The 19,262-nt window shown below is 42.2% G+C and overlaps 1 protein-coding gene across 1 annotated transcript; it reads left to right on the plus strand.

The window, feature by feature from the left end:
- The first annotated feature begins 337 nt into the window (after nt 1-337).
- fscn1a (fascin actin-bundling protein 1a) lies at nt 338-19,064 on the plus strand. The gene is made up of 5 exons (XM_084571379.1): nt 338-1,392; nt 12,206-12,362; nt 14,215-14,336; nt 15,789-15,956; nt 16,679-19,064. Exons 1-5 carry the CDS (start codon nt 552-554, stop codon nt 16,885-16,887), a joined length of 1,497 nt encoding a protein of 498 aa, XP_084427505.1. The 5' UTR covers nt 338-551; the 3' UTR covers nt 16,888-19,064.
- The last annotated feature ends 198 nt before the right edge of the window (nt 19,065-19,262 follow it).

Raw genomic sequence — 19,262 nt, forward strand, 5'->3', positions numbered from 1 at the left:
TACTAAACGCTTTTTCTGAAAAAGTAGTTTTTTTTCGATAAATAAAACAATGTGGCTCATTATTTTGACAAAGTTTACTAAGTCTAACTCATTATTTTTGACAAACTAAGCCTTTATCGTGAGGTTTGTCATTATTTTTATGCTAATTCATGTTCTGAGACATAAATTTATTACTTTTAAACGGATTTCTCGTCATTTTAATACCATTTTGAAAACGTTTTTGCTAAATAATCGTCGTGGCGCTCTGGGGAAGGGGGCGTGGCCCGCCGCGTGACGTCACCGGTGGTCATATAGGCTGCAGCTGTGGCGGCGGGCTCGCGCAGCTGACACAGGCACATCACTGAGGACCGGTGGCGCGCGCTCCCAGACTCCCAGTCCGCCACACGCTTCCCCCAAACAAAGAGAAGCACGCGAGGCACAGAGGAGCATCCCACCCTTTCAGCCGCGAGCTCACTAGCAGAACCGCCCCCCCTCCTCCTCTTCTTCTTCTTCTTCATCTTCATCCCTCTCAGACAGAACCGAACCGGTCCGGTCCGACTAGAGCACGAGCCATGACAACCAACGGCGCCGCCAACGGAACCAGCGACATGCTGCAGATCCAGTTCGGGCTCATCAACTGCGGGAACAAGTACCTGACGGCGGAGACGTTCGGCTTCAAGATCAACGCCTCCGCCACGAGCATGAAGAAGAAGCAGATCTGGACCCTGGAGCAAAGCGGCGACGACTCCAGCGGCAACGTCTTCCACCTCAAGTCACATCTGGGCCGGTACATCGCCGCGGACAAGGACGGCAACGTCACCGGGGACAGCGAGACCCCGGGCCCGGAGTGCCGGTTCATCATCACCGCCCACGATGACGGCCGCTGGTCGCTGCAGTCCGAGCCCCACGGGCGCTACCTGGGCGGCACCGAGGACCGGATCATCTGCTTCGCCCAGACCGCGTCCGTGGCGGAGAAATGGAGCGTGCACATCGCCATGCACCCGCAGGTGAACATCTTCAGCCTGACGCGCAAGCGGTACGCGCACCTGAGCTCCAAGGTGGACGAGATCGCCATCGACCGGGATGTCCCGTGGGGGGTGGACTCCATGATCACGCTGGTGTTCCGCGACCAGCGCTACCACCTGCAGACGTCCGACAACCGGTTCCTGAGGAACGACGGCTCGTTGATGGCCACCACGGACAAGAACACCGGCTACACGCTGGAGTTCCGCTCCGGCAAGGTGGCCTTCAGGGACTGTGGCGGCAGGTACCTGGCCCCCTCCGGGCCCTCCGGTACCATGAAGTCCGGGAAGAGCGCACGCGTGGGGAAGGACGAGCTGTTCGTGCTGGAGCAGAGCCACCCGCAGGTCGTGCTCACCGCTGGGAACGAGAGGAACGTCTCCACCCGGCAAGGTGGGTGTGGTGGTCCGGTCCGGGCCTCCAGGGTGATGGTGCGTGGGTGTGTGTGTTGGTAGAGGAAAGCTTAACGTGAAGGAATGTCACACACACATACAGTAAAACACACAACAGGGTCTTTAAACACACACTCTAAATATGAGTCCTTGAACGCATCTCAAATCATCTCCACATGATTGATGGTCTGTGTCTGGTGTTCAGCTCCATCTCTGGGCAGAGATACAACCATGTCCCTCCACCTTCTTCCTTCCTTCCTCCCTCCCTCCCTTCCTCCCCCTCTTTTTCCTCACCCCTTCCTCTCTCATTGTTCTTCTTGTCTTTTTAAATAATTTTCTTCTCCTCCTCACCCCCTCCCCCACTCTCCCAGGCCTCTGCAGTCATTTGTCAGAGATCAATGGTGTTGATGGATCTTATTTAATCCTCATATTGTACCAAGCATCCCTCCTCCTCCTCCTCCTCTTCCTCTGTAGTCTCTAATGAATATTTAACTCTTTAAATCTATATTTGGTGTCTGGTTAGTCGTGCGGTTTCGTTTCCAGAAAGTATGACCAGTCCCGTCATTTCATTTTTCAGTCACACCCTGGCTATGTTTGTTCCGTCTGACGCCTTTTGTTTACTTGTCAAAGGGATATTTATCCACTTTCCCCTCCATCAGCAGCTGTAACTGTTGGTTTTTGACACAAAATGGAGGCTGGGGTTTTGAAGCAGGAGGCTGTTGGGCCTTTTTCCAACAGCCATGGAGTTATACTCAAATCAATACACTTAGCCAGGGGATTTATTTATGTGTACACAAATTTTAGCATCCTGAATCGGAAACGTTCCTAAAATCTGGTGTTTAATCACTTAATGTAAGTAATAATGTGGATTAGTTGAGAGTGTCTAGATTAACAATGCTCATTTGATTGGTTTTCTAATTAATTTACCAGTCTGATATTTGGGGTAGACGTCTCGCCGATATTAAACTTGGACTCTTTGGAGTTTTCTTGTAAACAAATTAAGATTGTAGGAATATATCGAGGTGAAGCGATACCTTCTTCACCACCTTTGATGCCACAGTTGACGACTGTATATAAAGATGGATGCCACGCGTTGAGTTCCCGAAAAGGAGTTTTGACGCTCAGTGTGGCGTCTCTGGTTGTCGCCATATTTGCAGTCCCTGACTCCACTAGCATGGCGTAGCCAGATTCAATTCTTTTTACAATCGGAGTCTGGTAACATCTGGATAGTCCAACAACCAATCGGAGCCTTTTTGTTTTAGGCAAATTGAACTCTACAACGCTCGGATGACGTGTTCGACTTCTGTTGCGTAAATCACGCCCAAATAATCTGTCTGGGCAGAACTTAATCGGTTTCCAACGGAAAGACCAACTTTCCACCACAAAAAGAAGATTATAGGTGGGGCAATTTGTTCAGAGTTCAGGGCTATGACTCAACCCAACTCCCAGCGATCCTATGATCCATTGACTCCCATCAAGTTTTCTGAAGAAGAGTGTTGAAACTCAGTGTTGCGTCTCCGGCCGCTGCCATCTTGGCTCGATTCCTGGTGGAGCATGAGTGGAGCTGCTAGCAGACGGCTAGCGACCTAAGATGCCACCCAGCTTTTATGCATGAGTTTTAGCCTTGATATGATTTAAACAAGTGAGTTTTACAGAAATGTACCCCTGCGCAATTGTCATGAATGGAGAAATTGGCTATACCACGCATTTTAGCATGTTACATGTTAGCTTGATTTCTTTTTTCATCCTTAGAGATTGCTGCTTGCTCAGATTGCAGCTTGTTGCGTTTGGCTTGGTCATGGTTTAGCCTGGCCAGGTGCTTTCCTTGTTTTAGCCTTTGGGCTATTGGGTCCATAGGGATTGACTCACTTTTGGAGCTAGCTTCTAGTGGACAGTTGTGGAACTGCACATCCGTTTTTCACAAGGTTGTCATTTATATATATTATGAATTATATAAAAAGAAAGAACTGGTATCGGTCGTTCTTTAGTGGATGTGTTGTTTCTCAATGCCGTATAGGAGGTCAAAGGTCAGCTGGTAGTAGTCTGATGTCTTGCTGGGTTGGGCCACATAGTGGACCAGGAAAACCCCTCAATCTTTAGAAGACGACCATGTTCAAGCCTCCAACAACTGGATCATTGTGAAGTGGATTAAGTACTGAGTGGAATTAAAACTGGCTCCAGATGTTTTTTTTTCCTAACCAACAGCTGCTCCTATTCACAGACCTGAGCCAAGATGGCGGTCGAGGTCGGCTGGCTTTCGTTTTTATTTCTTTTTTGACTGGCTGTAGAAGAAATGGGTCAGTCTAAAAGCTGCTTTTTGCTCCAATCAGAACTGTTGATTCTGCGACTTTAATTGTTGTTTATCGAGATCCGACACCGTAAATCTACTTTGGACATCCTCTCATTTAGCTGGAGACAGGATTGTTGACTCAAGACGTTTTCATTCCTCAGATTAGGGACCAGACTCTTAAGACTCTGTGTTGTTTATTTTATTATAACTGGAAAGGAGGCTTGAATGACTCCTTTCTTTTCTTTCTCTCTGTTTCTGTAATTGCCATTAAAATGACTTTACTTGTTTCCGGCTCGTAACGCCTCTCATCCCTGGACACAAATTCCCAGAGAGGCCGTTTAACGACCCCTCATATGGACTGAGGCACAATTATCGGTGCGTTAGCCTGGAGCTCGATGGCCTTTTAAGTGGTCTGCTTTGCCCCTTAAACTGTAGCACAAGTGTGGGTGAAGACTGAGCCCTGGTTTGTCAGCTGAACGGATGATAGGCCGTCACATCCTGCTGGCTACTGGCGTGACCACTGACTGCTGACTGCTCTTTGTAATTATCTCGCATATGAAAGTGAGCCCTGCTGGATGTGGACCGTTTCCTAACTGGATAGGCGTCAAGCTCCCAGTATCATCTGATGTTGGGGCAGTTAATCATTCCTGGCTTCGTCCTGTGACTTGAACTCCAGTCTGATCACTGGAAATTCAATCTTCAGGCCTTTTGAAGTTCTACTGAGCGCACGACTGAAGCCACATGAAAAGGTTTAGAAATTTGAGGGCATGGTTCAAGGTTTTGGGAAATAACCTCTTACCCCTTGTCTCTACAGTGAAAAGCTGCAGCCAGTTTAAACAAATGAGGTACAATATAGATTAGGGAGCTTTAGACTTGCGGGTAGATAAATTTAGTCACCTTTGGACGGCGCCAAACGAGCTGCTCTTCCTGGTTCTAGTCTTTGTGTTATGCTAAGCTAACATGCATGCCAATGTTATCTTAGAGGGCTACGTTTACTTTATATTTGCTTGACAACACCGTCAGAATGCTAGCTAATGTTATGTTAGAGGGCTACGTTTACTTTATATTTGCTTGAAGACACCGTCAGCATGCTAGCTAATGTTATGTTAGAGGGCTATGTTTACTTTATATTTGCTTGACAACACCGTCAGCATGCTAGCTAATGTTATGTTAGAGGGCTATGTTTACTTTATATTTGCTTGACAACACCGTCAGCATGCTAGCTAATGTTAGCTCAGAGGGCTATGTTTACTTTATATTTGCTTGACAACACCGTCAGCATGCTAGCTAATGTTATGTTAGAGGGCTACATTTACTTTATATTTGCTTGACAACACCGTCAGCATGCTAGCTAATGTTAGCTCAGAGGGTTAGTATGTTTACTGTTGCTTTAAAACACCATCAACTGCTCCGTGTCCTTGTAACATCTCATTGGTTGTCGACTAGTTTCTTTCACTGGTTATTGCGAAAGTTCAGATTTTAAATCAGAAGGCTTAAGAGAATCTTTAAACCTGTCACATTACTAGATAATCTGGTCTGAACCTCTGGAGTGAGGCTAGCACCAGATCCTTTGATTCTCAGAAACGGTGAATTTATTGGACGTAGCCAGGCTAGCTTCTCAACCGACTTCCAGTCTTTGTGTTATGCTAAGCTAACATGCACGCTAATGTTATCTTAGAGGGCTATGTTTACTTTATATTTGCTTGACAACACTGCCGGCATGCTAGCTAATGTTAGCTCAGAGGGCTAGTATGTTCACTGTTGCTTTAAAACACCATCAGCTGCTCCGTGTCCTTGTAATATCTCATTGGTTGTCGACTAGTTTCTTTCATTGGTTATTACAAAAGTCCAGATTTTAAATTAGAAGGCTTAAGAGAATCTTTAAACCTGTCACATTACTAGATAATCTGGTCTGAACCTCTGGAGCAAGGCTAGAACCAGATCCTTTGATTCTCAGAAACTGTGAATTTATTGGACGTAGCCAGGCTAGCTTCTCAACCGGCTTCCAGTCTTTGTGTTGTGCTAAGCAAACATGCACGCTAATGTCATCTTAGATGGCTACATTAACTTTATATTTGCTTGACAACACTGTCCACATGGTAGATGATGTTTGCTCAGAGGGCTAGTATGTTTACTGTTGCTTTAAAACACCATCAGCTGCTCCGTGTCCTTGTAGACTCTCATTGGTTGTCGACTAGTTTCTTACATTGGTTATCGTGAAAGTGCAGATTTTAAATCAGAAAGCTTAAGAGAATCTTTAACCTGTTATGCTAAGATAACCGGGTAGTTGCTAGAGCTTCATATGCACACTAAAGACATGAGAGTTTTTGTTCTGAATGTTAGAGGAATGCTAGGTTTATAGTTTGTGGTTGGAGTTGTGTAGCGTCTGGCCATGAGTCAACCCTGTCGGCATCCTTCACCCCCCTACCAGCAGGAAATGAGACGCACGGCTTCGACCTTGGCTGTGGTGTGATAATCCCTGCAGGGGGATGCAACACATCACCCAGCAGAGAAAAAAAAAAGGAGAGAAAACGATCAATTTATGCATCATTAGTAATTCTCACAGGCTGTGTTTTCTGTTTGCAGACGGTTTGGTGCGTTTATGGATCCTTCATGTGTTTACAGACTGTGCATTCCCACAGGGAAGCCTTAACATCGTCTCCTGTTATTACAGCGTACGCTCCAGCTGGTCTCCAGTTTGTGACACATGACATGGGCTTAAAATCGGTTCGCAAAAAAAAAGATTTGCTCTCTCACATGTCTGACCTATTTATTTTTAGTTTGATTTCAGTCAGTCGGTGTTTGCCGGCTGCTGTGTCTGTTTGGATCAGAACAAAAGGCCGATGATCCGGCTCCCTGTTTGTGCCCCAGCTGGTCGCCTCCTCGCTCGGGCCCGTTGAACAATAGCAGACACACAAAACGCGCACAATCGGAGGTTTGATGGGATCGCGTGCGGGCCCTCCACAGACGCCGAATCTGTGCCTGAATGAGGTGGGTGGGGTGGACGGTGGAGAAGATGGAGGGCTTCGGTGCGGTTTGGGAGGATTCAGGATGTTTGGTGTGGTCTGGTGAGGAACGATGTGCGTGATTGCAGGCCTTCACAAGCTGAACTCGACGCACACGAAGCCTCGGCCTCTCTCTGGGTCACGGCTGCAGCTCCACAAACCTCGGGTTGTCGAGTGTTTTGTCTCCCACTGCTAATATTTTTCTTTTCCTTGTGATAACGTGTGACCGGTTTTAGTTGGTGCGTAGAAGGATGAAGCTGTAAAAACAGACGTCCTCTTATCCGTTCCCAGAACGAGTTTCCTGGTGTATTTACATATGAGGAAATTCAAGCTTATTTTATTTTTTTTTAAATCCTCTTTCCTGTGAGAACACGTCGGCCAACTTTACCTGGTTTATGTACAACGTTTTGACAATAGCCCATTCTTTCTCAGACAAATTGAAAGCATGAAACTAATTTACTATATTAAAGTTATGGCTAAATGGAGCCATGTGACAAATAAGTCTATAAACTTTAGTTGTTGAATCACGGCAGAGAGAATTATAGGCAACAGTCATAAATAAGTTAATAATAATATTAAAGGCGAATCAGATTGTGTCACACACTTAATGAAAATCCCCACAGATATTCCTCTCTCTAATCTTGAGCGTGCACACACTACAGGATTATCAAAACGATGACTTCCCGCTAAATCTGCTGATCTGAAATGGTCAGTTTTAAATAAGACGAGGAACTAGCTGTAACTTTGCAGTAAGACAACTTTATGCTAAGCTAACGTGCTAGCTAATGTTATCTCAGAGGGCAGTGTTTATTTTATGTTTGCTTGACAACACCGTCGGCATGCTAGCTTATGTTAGCTCACGGGGCTAGTATGTTTACCGTTGCCTTAAAACACCATCAGCTGCTCCGTGTCCTTGTAGACTATCATTGGTTGTCATTGACGACTAGTTTCTTTCATTGGTTATCGTGAAAGTGCAGATTTTAAATCAGAAGGCTTAAGAGAATCTTTAAACCTGTCACATTACTAGATAATCTGGTTTGAACCTCCTGAGCGAGGCTAGCACCAGATTTCTCCTTTGATTGTTAGAAACGGTGAATTTAAACATCCAGTTTGGTCAATCTTGTCGCAATTGGACAGAGCCAAGCTAGCTTCTCAACCGGCTTCCAGTCTTTGTGTTATGCTAAGCTAACATGCTAGCTAATGTTATCTTAGAGGGCTAGTATGTTCACTGTACTTTGTGTACATTAGCATGTTAGCTAAAGTTATGTTAGAGGGCTAGTGTGTTTACCGTTGCTTGACGACTAGTTTCTTGTTTCTTTCTTTGGCTATTGTGAAAGCTAGCATCTTGAATTGGAAATGTTCCTACCATTTGATATTTAATCTCTTTAAATAAGCAATAATGCCGATTAATTGACAGTCACAGAATGTTTTCGCTAACTGCAACGGCGGTTTGTGTCGATTAGTGATCAGTTCTCACACTGAAATGTTCATTTGTTGTGTTTTCTGTGAATTCACCAACATCCAATATTAAAGATGGACGTTGTGCCAATATTGAGCTTTGATAGCACAATGTTTTTTGTTTCATTTAAAGATGGACGTCACCCAAGAGAAGTGTTGAAGCCCAGTGCGGTGCTTCCGGTTGCCGCCATCTTGGCAAGTCACTGACTCCACTAGCATAGACCCAATTCTTATCAGTAGTATTAGTCTTTTAACCTCTGGATTTCATTACGGGGCGTGTTTCAACTGATACAGAGTATAGGAAACATACCTTTGAACACAGTCTAATAGTCCTCCAACCAATCAGAGCCATTCTGTTGTCAACAAATCCAGCTCCATGGCACTCAGGTGGCATGTGTGACTACCGTTACTCTTCTGTCCATCACCACATAAAACCCCGCCCAAACGATTTGATTGGGCAGGAGCAGAATCAGTTCCCAACGGACTTTCCACCACAACAAATTTGTTGGCGGGGTAAACTGGTTTAGGCTTCCAGACTACGCTTGGAGTTTTTAAGATGTACTCAGAGATAGACCACGGCTTTGTTGTGGTTATCAAGTTGAACAAATCTCAACCAATGGGAACAGTTGGCCGGCATATAGTTCCTCAAATTGTAAGGACACCCCTTCCTCCATTTTGGCTCCTACCATCATATTCACCAAGCTGATATTGGGCTTGGAACGTCGGGTGAGCCAAGATGGAGGAGCGTTAACGGTAGCGTCTTTTCAAATAGAGAAGAAGAGCCAGTATTTTTCATGTTCTGCTTGTTTCACTTGAAAAATATACAAGAGGGTTACCTTGGCAACCGCAGCCTGAAACGTCCACTAGAGACGAGGAGGATTTCTTTACACGAGGCATAATAAATGGGTTTTCCGGCGCTACCGTACAGAGAGGAGTTCAGAGTTCAGTTCTTCTTCTCCTCCTCTAATATGTTCCTTCAAACCCTCCTCGTCCTACATTCCTCTTTGTACCCCCTCCTCTCCACCATGTGGTTCTCATTATGGTCAGTTATATTTTCCTTCTCAATCATCTGTGTTGTGTGTGTGTGTGTGTTTTACGTGTGCATCACCACATATTTCTGCAGAAACTCAATCCCACGTCGACTCCAGCAGGAGTTTCAACAGGAGAGGAGCAGCGTCTGTGGGTTTCTTTGTTTTATTTCCAACCAGCGCGTTACATAACCCGTGTGGCGAGCGTCCTGACCGGGATCGTCGTTGGTCTTAATACCGAGTCAGAGTCTTTTTCATTGCATTCAAATGTCTCTCTGCCCTCAAACCGACCTCGTGAGCTTGTGGTTAGAAAATGTTTGGCGATGGAGTGGTGATGTCAGATGTGAGTTGACAGAACAACGTTGGTAGGACATGAAGACTGGAGGCTACGCTAGTTAGCTACAACAAAGTGTTGCTATGTTTACACATGGGTTAGAAAGTACATGTTGGTTTTCTTCTTCTACTCCATCAATTCAGGGCTGGAGATAAAGATAGGTTGGAAAAAAGCTTCTTCTTCTCCTCGTCCTTGCCCCCTCCGCCTTCTCCTCATCCCTCTTCTTCTTATTCTTCTCCTTCTTCTATTCCTCTTCCTCCTTCTTCTTCTTGTCCTCCTTCTTCTCCTTCTTCTCCTTTTTCTCCTTCTCCTTCTTGCCCTCCTCCTCCTTGTCCTTCTTCTTCTCCTTGTTCTCTTCTTCATTTTCTCCTTCCTGTTCTTGTTCTCCTCTTCCTCCCCCTTACTCTTCTCCTTCATCTCCTCCTTCTTCTTCTCCATCTTCTTCTCCCCCTCCTTTTCCTTTTTTCTCCTCGTCTCTCTTCTCCTTGTTCTCCTTCTCCTCCTTCTTCTTGTTCTCGTTCTACTTCTTCTTCTCTTTGTTCTCTTCCTTCTTCATTTTCTCCTTCTCCTTCTCCTTCTCCTTCTTGTTCTTATTCTTCTCCTTCTTCTCCTCCTCCTCCTTACTCTGCTCCTTCATCTCCTCCTTCTTCTTCTCCCCCTCCTTTTCCTTTTTTCTCCTCGTCTCTCTTCTCCTTGTTCTCCTCCTCCTTCTCCTTCTACTTCTTCTTCTTCTTCTACTTCTCCTCCTCCTCCTCCTTGTTTTCGTTCTACTTCTCCTCCTCCTTCTTGTTTTCGTTCTACTTCTCCTCCTCCTTCTCCTCCACCTTCTTCTCAGTTTTGTCCTCCTTTTTCTCCTTTTTCTTCTGTTCCTCCTTGCCCTCCTCTTCCTCGTCCCTCTTCTCCTTGTTCTCTTCCTTCATTTTCTCCTTCTCCTTCTTGTTCTTGTTCTTCTCCTTCATCTCCTCCTCCTTCTTCTCCATTTTCTTCTCTCCCTCCTTTTCCTTTTTCCTCCTCGTCTCTCTTCTCCTCCTCCTCCTCCTCCTCCGCCTTCTCCTTCTCCTTCTCCTCCTCCTCCTTGTTCTCGTTCTACTTCTCCTCCTCCTTCTCCTCCGCTTTCTTCTCAGTTTTGTCCTCCTCCTCCTCCTCCTCCTCCTCCTCCTCCTCCTCCTTGTCTTATATTTCCGGTAGGTTTGAAGCTCTGTTTTGGGCGCCGCCGCTTCATGTTGTAAACACATATCTGATCAGAATGATTTAATTTTGGTCTCTGATCATATTTTCCTGAGAGCAGGAAGCTTTGAGACTGTGGAGAACAAGAAACATGGAAAATCTGAGCTGGAGCGTGTCGAGCATGGAAACACGAGTGTCCTCTGGTCGGTTTTCTGAAACACATCCATCTTCTCTGTCTCTTTATACATATACATATATACATATGAGCCCTGTGGTTATAGGTCCATCCACAACATGACCTCATCATATACAATAGTTTCCTTTGTGCTGCATGAAGTGTGTGTTCATCCTGAATCGGCCTCTTTGTTTGGTCTTAAGTGCCTGAGCGAGGCTGATGTAGTTTTAATGAGCTCTGGTTTCTGAACACATACAGTTTGATGTATGAACAGACTTAAAGCTACTAAACAATGTTATTACTGATTGATCGTCTGTGTTTGTCCAGCTGACGAGCCAATGATTATAGAGCGGCGTCGTTCGTGTCTGAGGAACCAGAGAAGACGATGTGTATTGACTGAAATGTCTCGACAGCTGTTTGATGGGTTGCTATTAAAGCTTCTAGAGGCCTACTGACCTCGGACTGTAAATAAAGATGGACGAATCTTCAACGATGCGACTGACGGGCTTCATAAAGAGCGGTTCTTTGAGTGCTAGCATGATAGCGTGGTAATTGATTGATCCTTTTATCTTTCATTAGCTATTAAAAAAATCTAAAAGTGGTTAAATAGTTTGGTATATCCTATGTTTAGCATCTAAAGATGGACAAACCCTCCACGACGTCACCTTTATGTTTCCTGAAGGGTAGTTTTGAAGCTCAGCGTGACGTGTCCGGCCGTCGCCATCTTGACGGCTACATAACTTTAACCCTTGATATAATTTAAACAGATGAGTTATATAAAACTTATTTCCTGTTCAGTTGTCATGGATGGAAATATTATCTCTAGAGACCTAAAAGGTTTTAGTACCAGGTTGTAAATACGTTTATTTCTGCTGTAAAGATGGACGTCTATGGCGATTGACTCATTTCTGGACCCAGCCTCTAGTGGACATTTGAGGAACTACAGTTTCCGACACTTCTTGTTTGGATTTACCGCTCCAACGTTTTTATCTCGGCAAGATTATCAAGTGAAATATTTAATTTAATGACCACATTCATCTACTACACCTTCTGTTTACTAATAATCCTCAGACGTTAGCATGCTAACCGTCGTATAAACCATCCCTTTTAGCGTGTTGGCAGTAAACCGTTTCAGGCGTGACCGTCCACCGTGATGACTGATCCTTTGAAGTACAGCGTGGTCTGTCTGGACTGTGACAGATGTGTGTGCAGCTGTGTGAAATCCTCCTCTAATCTGATCTGTTGCTCATTTAGTTCGTCTGACCCTCAACCGTAGGATGCTAATGCTAATTTGCAGCCCTCTGACTGACCCCACTAGTCTGTATAACCCGCTAATCGTCTGTCCCCGCCCCACCAGGTATGGACCTGTCGGCCAATCAGGACGAGGAAGGCGACCAGGAGGTGTTCCAGGTGGAGATCTGCCGCGAGAACAGGAAGTGTGCCTTTCGAACTGCCGCTGGGAAATACTGGACCCTGACTGCTAACGGCGGGCTGCAGTGCACCGCCTCCACCAAGTAAGAACCAACGCACATCTGCCACACCTGCTCCAGTCCGTCCGTTCACCTAATCTCTCAGGGACGAGAGAATCTCTGGTTCGTCACAGCTCTGAGTGTTTCTCAGTGTTTAGTCTGAGCCGTGACCTGAGGAGTGATTTCATGTCACGGCTGTGGCTCGTCTGCGTGTTCAACCTCAACCTGTAGAGAGAGTGATTATCTTTTATGTGCATTCGTTGGAGAGCTTTCTCTTAACCCCTGATCTCTGACCTTTGACCCTGTGCTCCTGGATGATAAATCCCCAGATTCAGAAGTGTTAGGATCCATTATTTAGCAGACTATCGGTCCAGGGTTCATCCTGTAAACGACACAATCCAGAGACACAAGTTCTGATTCTAAGATAAGACGATGAGGTGAGACTTTATTAAGATGTTAAACCAGCAACACAGCAGGAAAAATATAAGTTAAATGCAAAACAGAATAAAGTAAGAGAAGAAAAACTATATAAGAGTAAAATATATTAGGTTAAAAAAAATATTTAGAGACTGGATTAAGGTCTAACTAACACCACTACTACTTCTGCTGCTAAAAATAAATAAATAAAAATATTGGCAAAAATAAAAACTAAGAAGCAAAAAATAAAAACTAAGAAGCAAAAAATAAAAAATAAAAAATAAGAAGCAAAAAATGAAAAATAAAAAATAAGAAGCAAAAAATGAAAAATAAAAAATAAGAAGCAAAAAATAAAAACTTAAAAATAAGAAGCAAAAATAAAAACTTAAAAATAAGAAGCAAAAAATAAATTTTAAATAAGGAGCAGGAAATTAAATATTAAAAACAAGAAGCAAAAATAAAATATTTTAAATAAGAAGCAAAAAATAAAAAATAAGAAGCAAAAAATTCAAAATTAAAAATAAGAAGCAAAAAATAAAAACTTAAAAATAAGAAGCAAAAAATAAAAAATAAAATGCAAAAAATAAAAAATGTTAAATAAGGAGCAGGAAATTAAATATTAAAAATAAGAAGCAAAAAAATAAAAATTAAAAATAAGAAGCAAAAAATAAAAAATAAGAAGCAAAAAATAAAAAAAATTAAATAAGGAGCAGGAAATTAAATATTAAAAATAAGAAGCAAAAATAAAAAAATTTAAATAAGAAGCAAAAAATTACAAAGTAAAAATAAGAAGCAAAAATTTTAAAGTAAGAAGCAAAAAATAATAAATAAGAAGTAATCAATAAAAAAATAATAATATGTAGATATTTTATCCCGTGGGAAATTTGGTAGCTTCATCTGACACAAACATGAGGAATTACAGTCGAACATATGAAAGACATTTTTTTTATAAAAACATGACGTAACTGTGTAAAAATATACAGTAGGAACAACGAACACAGTCCAGTTGTTTCCTTCCATTTGGTGAAAAATCAACCAAAGTTAAACAGAAGGTGGTGGAGGCTGAATAAACAGAACTGACATTAAGAAACAACACGAGTAAACTGCAGCTGGAGGATTTCTCTGGAAATACAGAACAAAGACGATCCTTTGACGCTGAGGGGGTCACGCTGTAAAAAGTTCACCACACTCCTCCAACACATTCTTCAGATTAGACCGCAAAAATGTTTTCTTTCACCAACTGTGGTTTGGAGGAGAATGTTTCAGAGCTGCTTCACGAAAAGGTGGAAAGAGGAAACTTGATCCCAGAGTTAACAGGATTTGTGAAGCTTATCCCTCCACCAAACGCCTCGGTCTCAGATTACACGGCAAGCTTCTTAACACGGTGTTCACACCTGACTCTCATGCGAGCCTGCTACTGGATATTTAACCTCCATGTACGTTTAATCGCCCGTCTTTCACTTTCTCTCCACCTCTGCAGGTCGGCTAATTGCTACTTTGACATCGAGTGGCGTGGGAAGAGGCTGACTCTCCGTGCTGCCAACGGGAAATACGTCGCCGCCAAGAAAAACGGCCAGCTAGCAGCAACCATGGACTCTGCAGGTCGGTTTGAGGCTCTCAACAGCTGATCGTTGCTGTTTTTTTTATTTCCTCCTGCGTGGGTGTCTCTTCTCTTCTTGCTTTGTTGGAGTCTTTTACAGTTTGTTTTTGCCAAGCTCATCGCCCGCCTGTTATAAATGAATCATGCTGATTAAAAACATCATGAGAAAACTCCTGAGTGAGCAGAGTTTTCCTCTGACTCTGTTTTCTCTAATTGAGTGCAGGATCTGAACGATCGGGACCAGAAATAAAATAGACGCCGTAACCTACGTACGTAGCCTATGTAGGTGCAAACTATTTATACTTGTGCCTCGTCAGTCTGTCTCGCTCTGTAACAACTCCACCCAAACACTTTCACCAGTCGGGTTAATTTTTGTTTCCATTTCCTGCTTCACTTTCAACAATAGAGGCTGAAACTTTCGCTGAATTTTTGCCGAAATTTCACAAAAGACAAGTGATAGATGAGTCGAACCTCCTCAGTTAACCTTTCCTCGATGTGTTCCATCTTTATTGATCCAAAACAATCAATTTGAAAATTGTGGAGATGAAGAAACAGCTGGAAATACTAAAGCAGAAACGCGTTACTACCAAGCGGACCAATCACAGCTCTTGTGGTCTGCATCGCCGTGACGCGTAGTTACGCTTCTGGGGAGGTGAACGTCAGGCTACGGTGGTTACGTAGAGTCTAGGCTGTCATGGTAGCTATGCTGTCAAATTGACGCAGAAACCTAAACTGCCTTTTACTCATATGTCAATTGCCACGTCAAGCCCCGCCCCCAAACGTTTTGATTGGCCCTGAACATCTTTCCAGGAGCAGATTCAGTTTCCAACAGAAAGACTCCAGAACAACTTTGTAGGCGTGTGAAGTTCCTCTGGATACCGTCACCAGTATTATATTATTATTAATTATATTATTAAAATATATTATAAAGGTTGTCATATTCATTTGTGTTGGTGAAAACCGAGGATGACACTAAGACAAAATAAATGGAAAACAAAATCATAAAAAAATCCACAAACATGTAATAAATGAATTCACATTTAAAGATGACATTTTATTTTATTTTTAAAAATAATCAGTTTAATTAAATTGGAACAAATGACAGAAAAAAAAGTCATATATTGAATTCATTTTCATTTATATAGCATCAATAACAATACAGGTTTTCAACTCATGTTAAAATAAAATCAAGTATGCAGTATTAATAGGTTGCTTTAATGAAGTAAATATAAATATTTAATATAAAACATGAACATAACTTTTTCAAAATTAACAAAGATTTCACTGCAAAAAAGTACTAGGAAGTCCATGAAGGTGGCCATTTTGGAAATGGCTGCCAAAAGCTACTGAGGCGTCTCAAACCATCTACAGCAGGTGGTTTCAGGTGCTGGTGATGTTGATGAATAGTTTCTAGCCTCCAGACATTAAGTTCATTGTCTCCTCTCTGTCTACAGGAGAGTCTGAGGAGTTCCTGATGAAGCTGATCAACCGTCCAATCATCGTCCTGCGAGGAGAACACGGCTTCATCGGCTGCAGGAAGGTGACGGGGACGCTGGACTCCAACCGCTCGTCCTACGACTACTTCACCCTGGAGTTCAGAGACGGAGCGTACAGCCTTCAAGGTCGGTCTTTCTTTCTTTCTCCTGTTTCTTTATCTCTTATCTCTCTCGCTTTCTTTTATCTCTAGCTCTTTTTTTCTTTTTCTCTCCCCCTATTTCTTTATATCTCTCTCATATCTCTTTCTTTCTTATCTCTTTTCTTTCTTTCTTTCATTCATTCTTTCTATTTCTTTTTATTTATCTCTTATCTCTTGCTTTCTTTTCTCTCTTTTTTCTTTCTATTTCTTTATCTCTCTCTCATCTTTCTTTCTTTACTTATCTCTTTTCTTTCTTTCTTTCTTTACTTATCTCTTGTCTTTCTTATTTCTTTCTTTTTCTTTATCTCTTATCTCTCGCTTTCTTTTCTCTCTTTTTTCTTTCTGTTTCTTTATCTCTCTTTCATATCTTTCTTTCTTTACTTATCTCTTTCTTTCTTTCATTCGATTTCTTTCTTTTTATTTCTTTATCTCTTATATCTCGCTTTCTTTTCTCTTTTCTTCTCTCTAGTTCTTTATCTCTCTCTTCTTTCTTTCGTTCTTTTTCTCTCTCATCTTTCTCTCTGTATCTTTATCTCTCTTTTTCTCTTTTTTCTATCTCTTATCTCTCCCCCTTTTTCTCTCATCTCTTTATCTTTTTCTTTCTTTCTCTCTCTTTATCTTTTCTCTCTCTCTTCCTCAGTGACACATGCCACCATCATCACCCTCTTTTAATCTTACTCCTCTTCTTCTTCTCCTCTTCCTCTCCAGACTCTACGGGTAAATACTGGATGGTGGGCAGTGAACAGTCGGTGGTGAGCAGCAGCGACACTCCCGTCGACTTCTTCTTCGAGTTCTGCGACTACAACAAGCTGGCGGTGCGCCACGCCGCCGACGGCAAGTACCTGCGCGGCGACCACGCCGGCGTGCTGAAGGCCAACGCCGACGACCTGGAGACGGCCACGCTGTGGGAGTACTGAGGCCGCCGCCCACGCCTCCACCCTCCACACCACACCCTAAATGTCGATAGACTGCACAGAGAGAACAGGAAGGATAGAAGAAGAAGAGAATCCTTCCTACCTCCCTCATTTTCCCAGCTCTTTATCTGTTGCCATAGTTACCACGGGGGCTGTGCACTTTTCTCTGGTTCGCTGCTCGACCTGTCTCCCCCCCCCCCCCCTCGCCCATCCTCCACGTTTAAAGCCTCCATCTTTTCTTCCTCTTTCTTTCTTTGAGTTCGTCTTTCTACTCGTCTCTATTATTGTCTGTGAGCGGCGGCGGCGAACGGTGGCAGTATTTAATGTGTCTGAGCCGGTCTGGTAAACCCCCTCCTCCTGCTTTCTATTTTTATTTTTTTATTTTTTATTTTTTTTTCTACCTGATCTAAAGTCCCAAAACAGACTGGATAAAAAAATTAGCTATAAAAAAAAAACAATTTAAAACATAAAAAAAAAAATTAAATATCTAGAATAATGTTTGGATCTTGTAGATTTCCTGCTTCTATCAGACCAGGCTATTATAATTTTTTTTGTTGTTGTTTTTATTTAGTTTGTGATGATATAACTGGAAAGATGAAGATAATGATGAAGAACGACGGCTTTCATCTCAACCGTAACAAAAAAAAAATAAATTTCAAACGTCAAAAACACGTTTACTGTGTCGTTCACGTTTAGCTGCGATCCCATTGGTTGGCCCGGGAGACCAAAACCAGGAAGTAGGAAGTCACACGCGTCTTATTGGAAGAAAAAATATTATTATTATTTTTTTTTTATTTTAAAAAAACATGATTTAAAGTCCTGAAACAGATTGGATAAAATGTAATGTAATTTTTTTTATTTTAATTTTAATTATTTTTTTTTTATTTAAAACACTATTTGGATCTTGTAGATGTCCTCTCTCTATCAGACCAGGCTGCTTTTTGTTTTATAAACATATAAATATATAAACTGGAATGAGGATGATGAAGATGTAAACGACAGCCTTCATCTCAAGCGTAAAATATAAAAAAAAAATATATAAAAAAATTCCTGTGTCGTTTAGCTGTGTTCCCATTGGTTGGTCAGGAAGTCCAAAACCAGGAAGTAGTTGGAAGTTTAAAAAGTCGTCTCATTGAAAGAGAATTATTTTTTTTTCTTCTAAAGTCCCAAAACAGACTGGATAAAAATTAGCTGAAAAAATTAATAAAAGAAAATCTAGAAAGCTGCTTGGATCTTGTAGATTTTTATTTTGTTTGTGATGATATAACTGGAATGATGGGGAAGATGTAAACGACAGCTTTCATCTCGAGCGTAAAATATTAAAAAATAAAAAAAAAAAAGCTTTTCCTGCGTCGTTCACATTTAGCTGCGTTCCCATTGGTTGACCGCCAAAACCAGGAAGTAGGAGGAAGTTTAAAAAGACGTCTATGTCCAAGGCACAGACATTATTATCATGGGTCACTGTACAGAACATAGAAAGTGGAGTGAAATGATTTATTTAAAATTTAGTATTTTTGTTTGTTTGTTTGTTTTTCCCCAAAAACTTTACACCTCAGCCTTTTGATACTGGATTCACCGTCAAAACTGGAACCTGGTGCTACTAAACGACTCTCCTAAACCTAAACCTACTTCTTCCCCAGTTTTAATTTCAGTTTAATTTAAAAAAATGACCAAATTTTTTTTAGTTTTTCTGTCGTATTTTTCTGGTCTATGAAAGCGGGGGAAGGGAATCTTTTTGTTTGTTTAAAAAGTCGAAGGTTTTGTGATGCAGTCATGTAGCACAACAAACACCCTTCGATTCTCCGCCCTTCTGCGAACAAAGATCTTGACACGTCCATCGTCGCCTTTACGTTTTTGACGTGAAGGGCTGAGAATCGAATGATAATAAAACAGGAGCAGTTCTCTCCTCGGAGAACCCGGAGTCACCAGGAGTAACCAAGACAAACAGATGTGGAAGGGTAAACATGTGGTAATGACTGTGCCTTAAATGTTTGGGCAGTAGATATAAAAAAATAAAAACCTAGAAGAATGAAAAGTCTTTGCTTTGTATAACTGGAACTTCCTTTTGTATTATTATTATTATTTTGTATAATTTTCTTTTGATATTGTGGATTAATCTCTCTCTTGTGCCATTGGTTCACCTGAAATCCAACGACCAATAAAACTGGGATTTGAAACGCTATCGGTGTCTCTTATCGTTTATATTTATATATATATATATATATTTTTTTTTTTTTTTTTTACTGGTGAAGCCTCAGTTAACACATCAGATTTAAGGTTAAACACACATGTCCTAAATTATTCTGGCTGGAGACGAGCCGTTTCCACGGAGACGAGATAAAAATGATCCGATCAGATGTGTGTTTACGTCTAAACAT

The sequence above is a fragment of the Chelon labrosus genome (assembly GCF_963514085.1).
Source record: "Chelon labrosus genome assembly, chromosome: 21".
NCBI classification, from domain to species: Eukaryota; Metazoa; Chordata; class Actinopteri; order Mugiliformes; family Mugilidae; genus Chelon; species Chelon labrosus.

What these genes read in the sequence shown, in the direction of transcription:
- fscn1a (XM_084571379.1), top strand. Translation starts at nt 552, where the DNA reads ATGACAACCAACGGCGCCGCCAACGGAACCAGCGACATGCTGCAGATC. An exon ending in GAACGTCTCCACCCGGCAAG is followed by an intron (nt 1,393 to 12,205) that starts GTGGGTGTGGTG and finishes CCGCCCCACCAG; the next exon opens with GTATGGACCTGTCGGCCAAT. An exon ending in CAGTGCACCGCCTCCACCAA is followed by an intron (nt 12,363 to 14,214) that starts GTAAGAACCAAC and finishes CCACCTCTGCAG; the next exon opens with GTCGGCTAATTGCTACTTTG.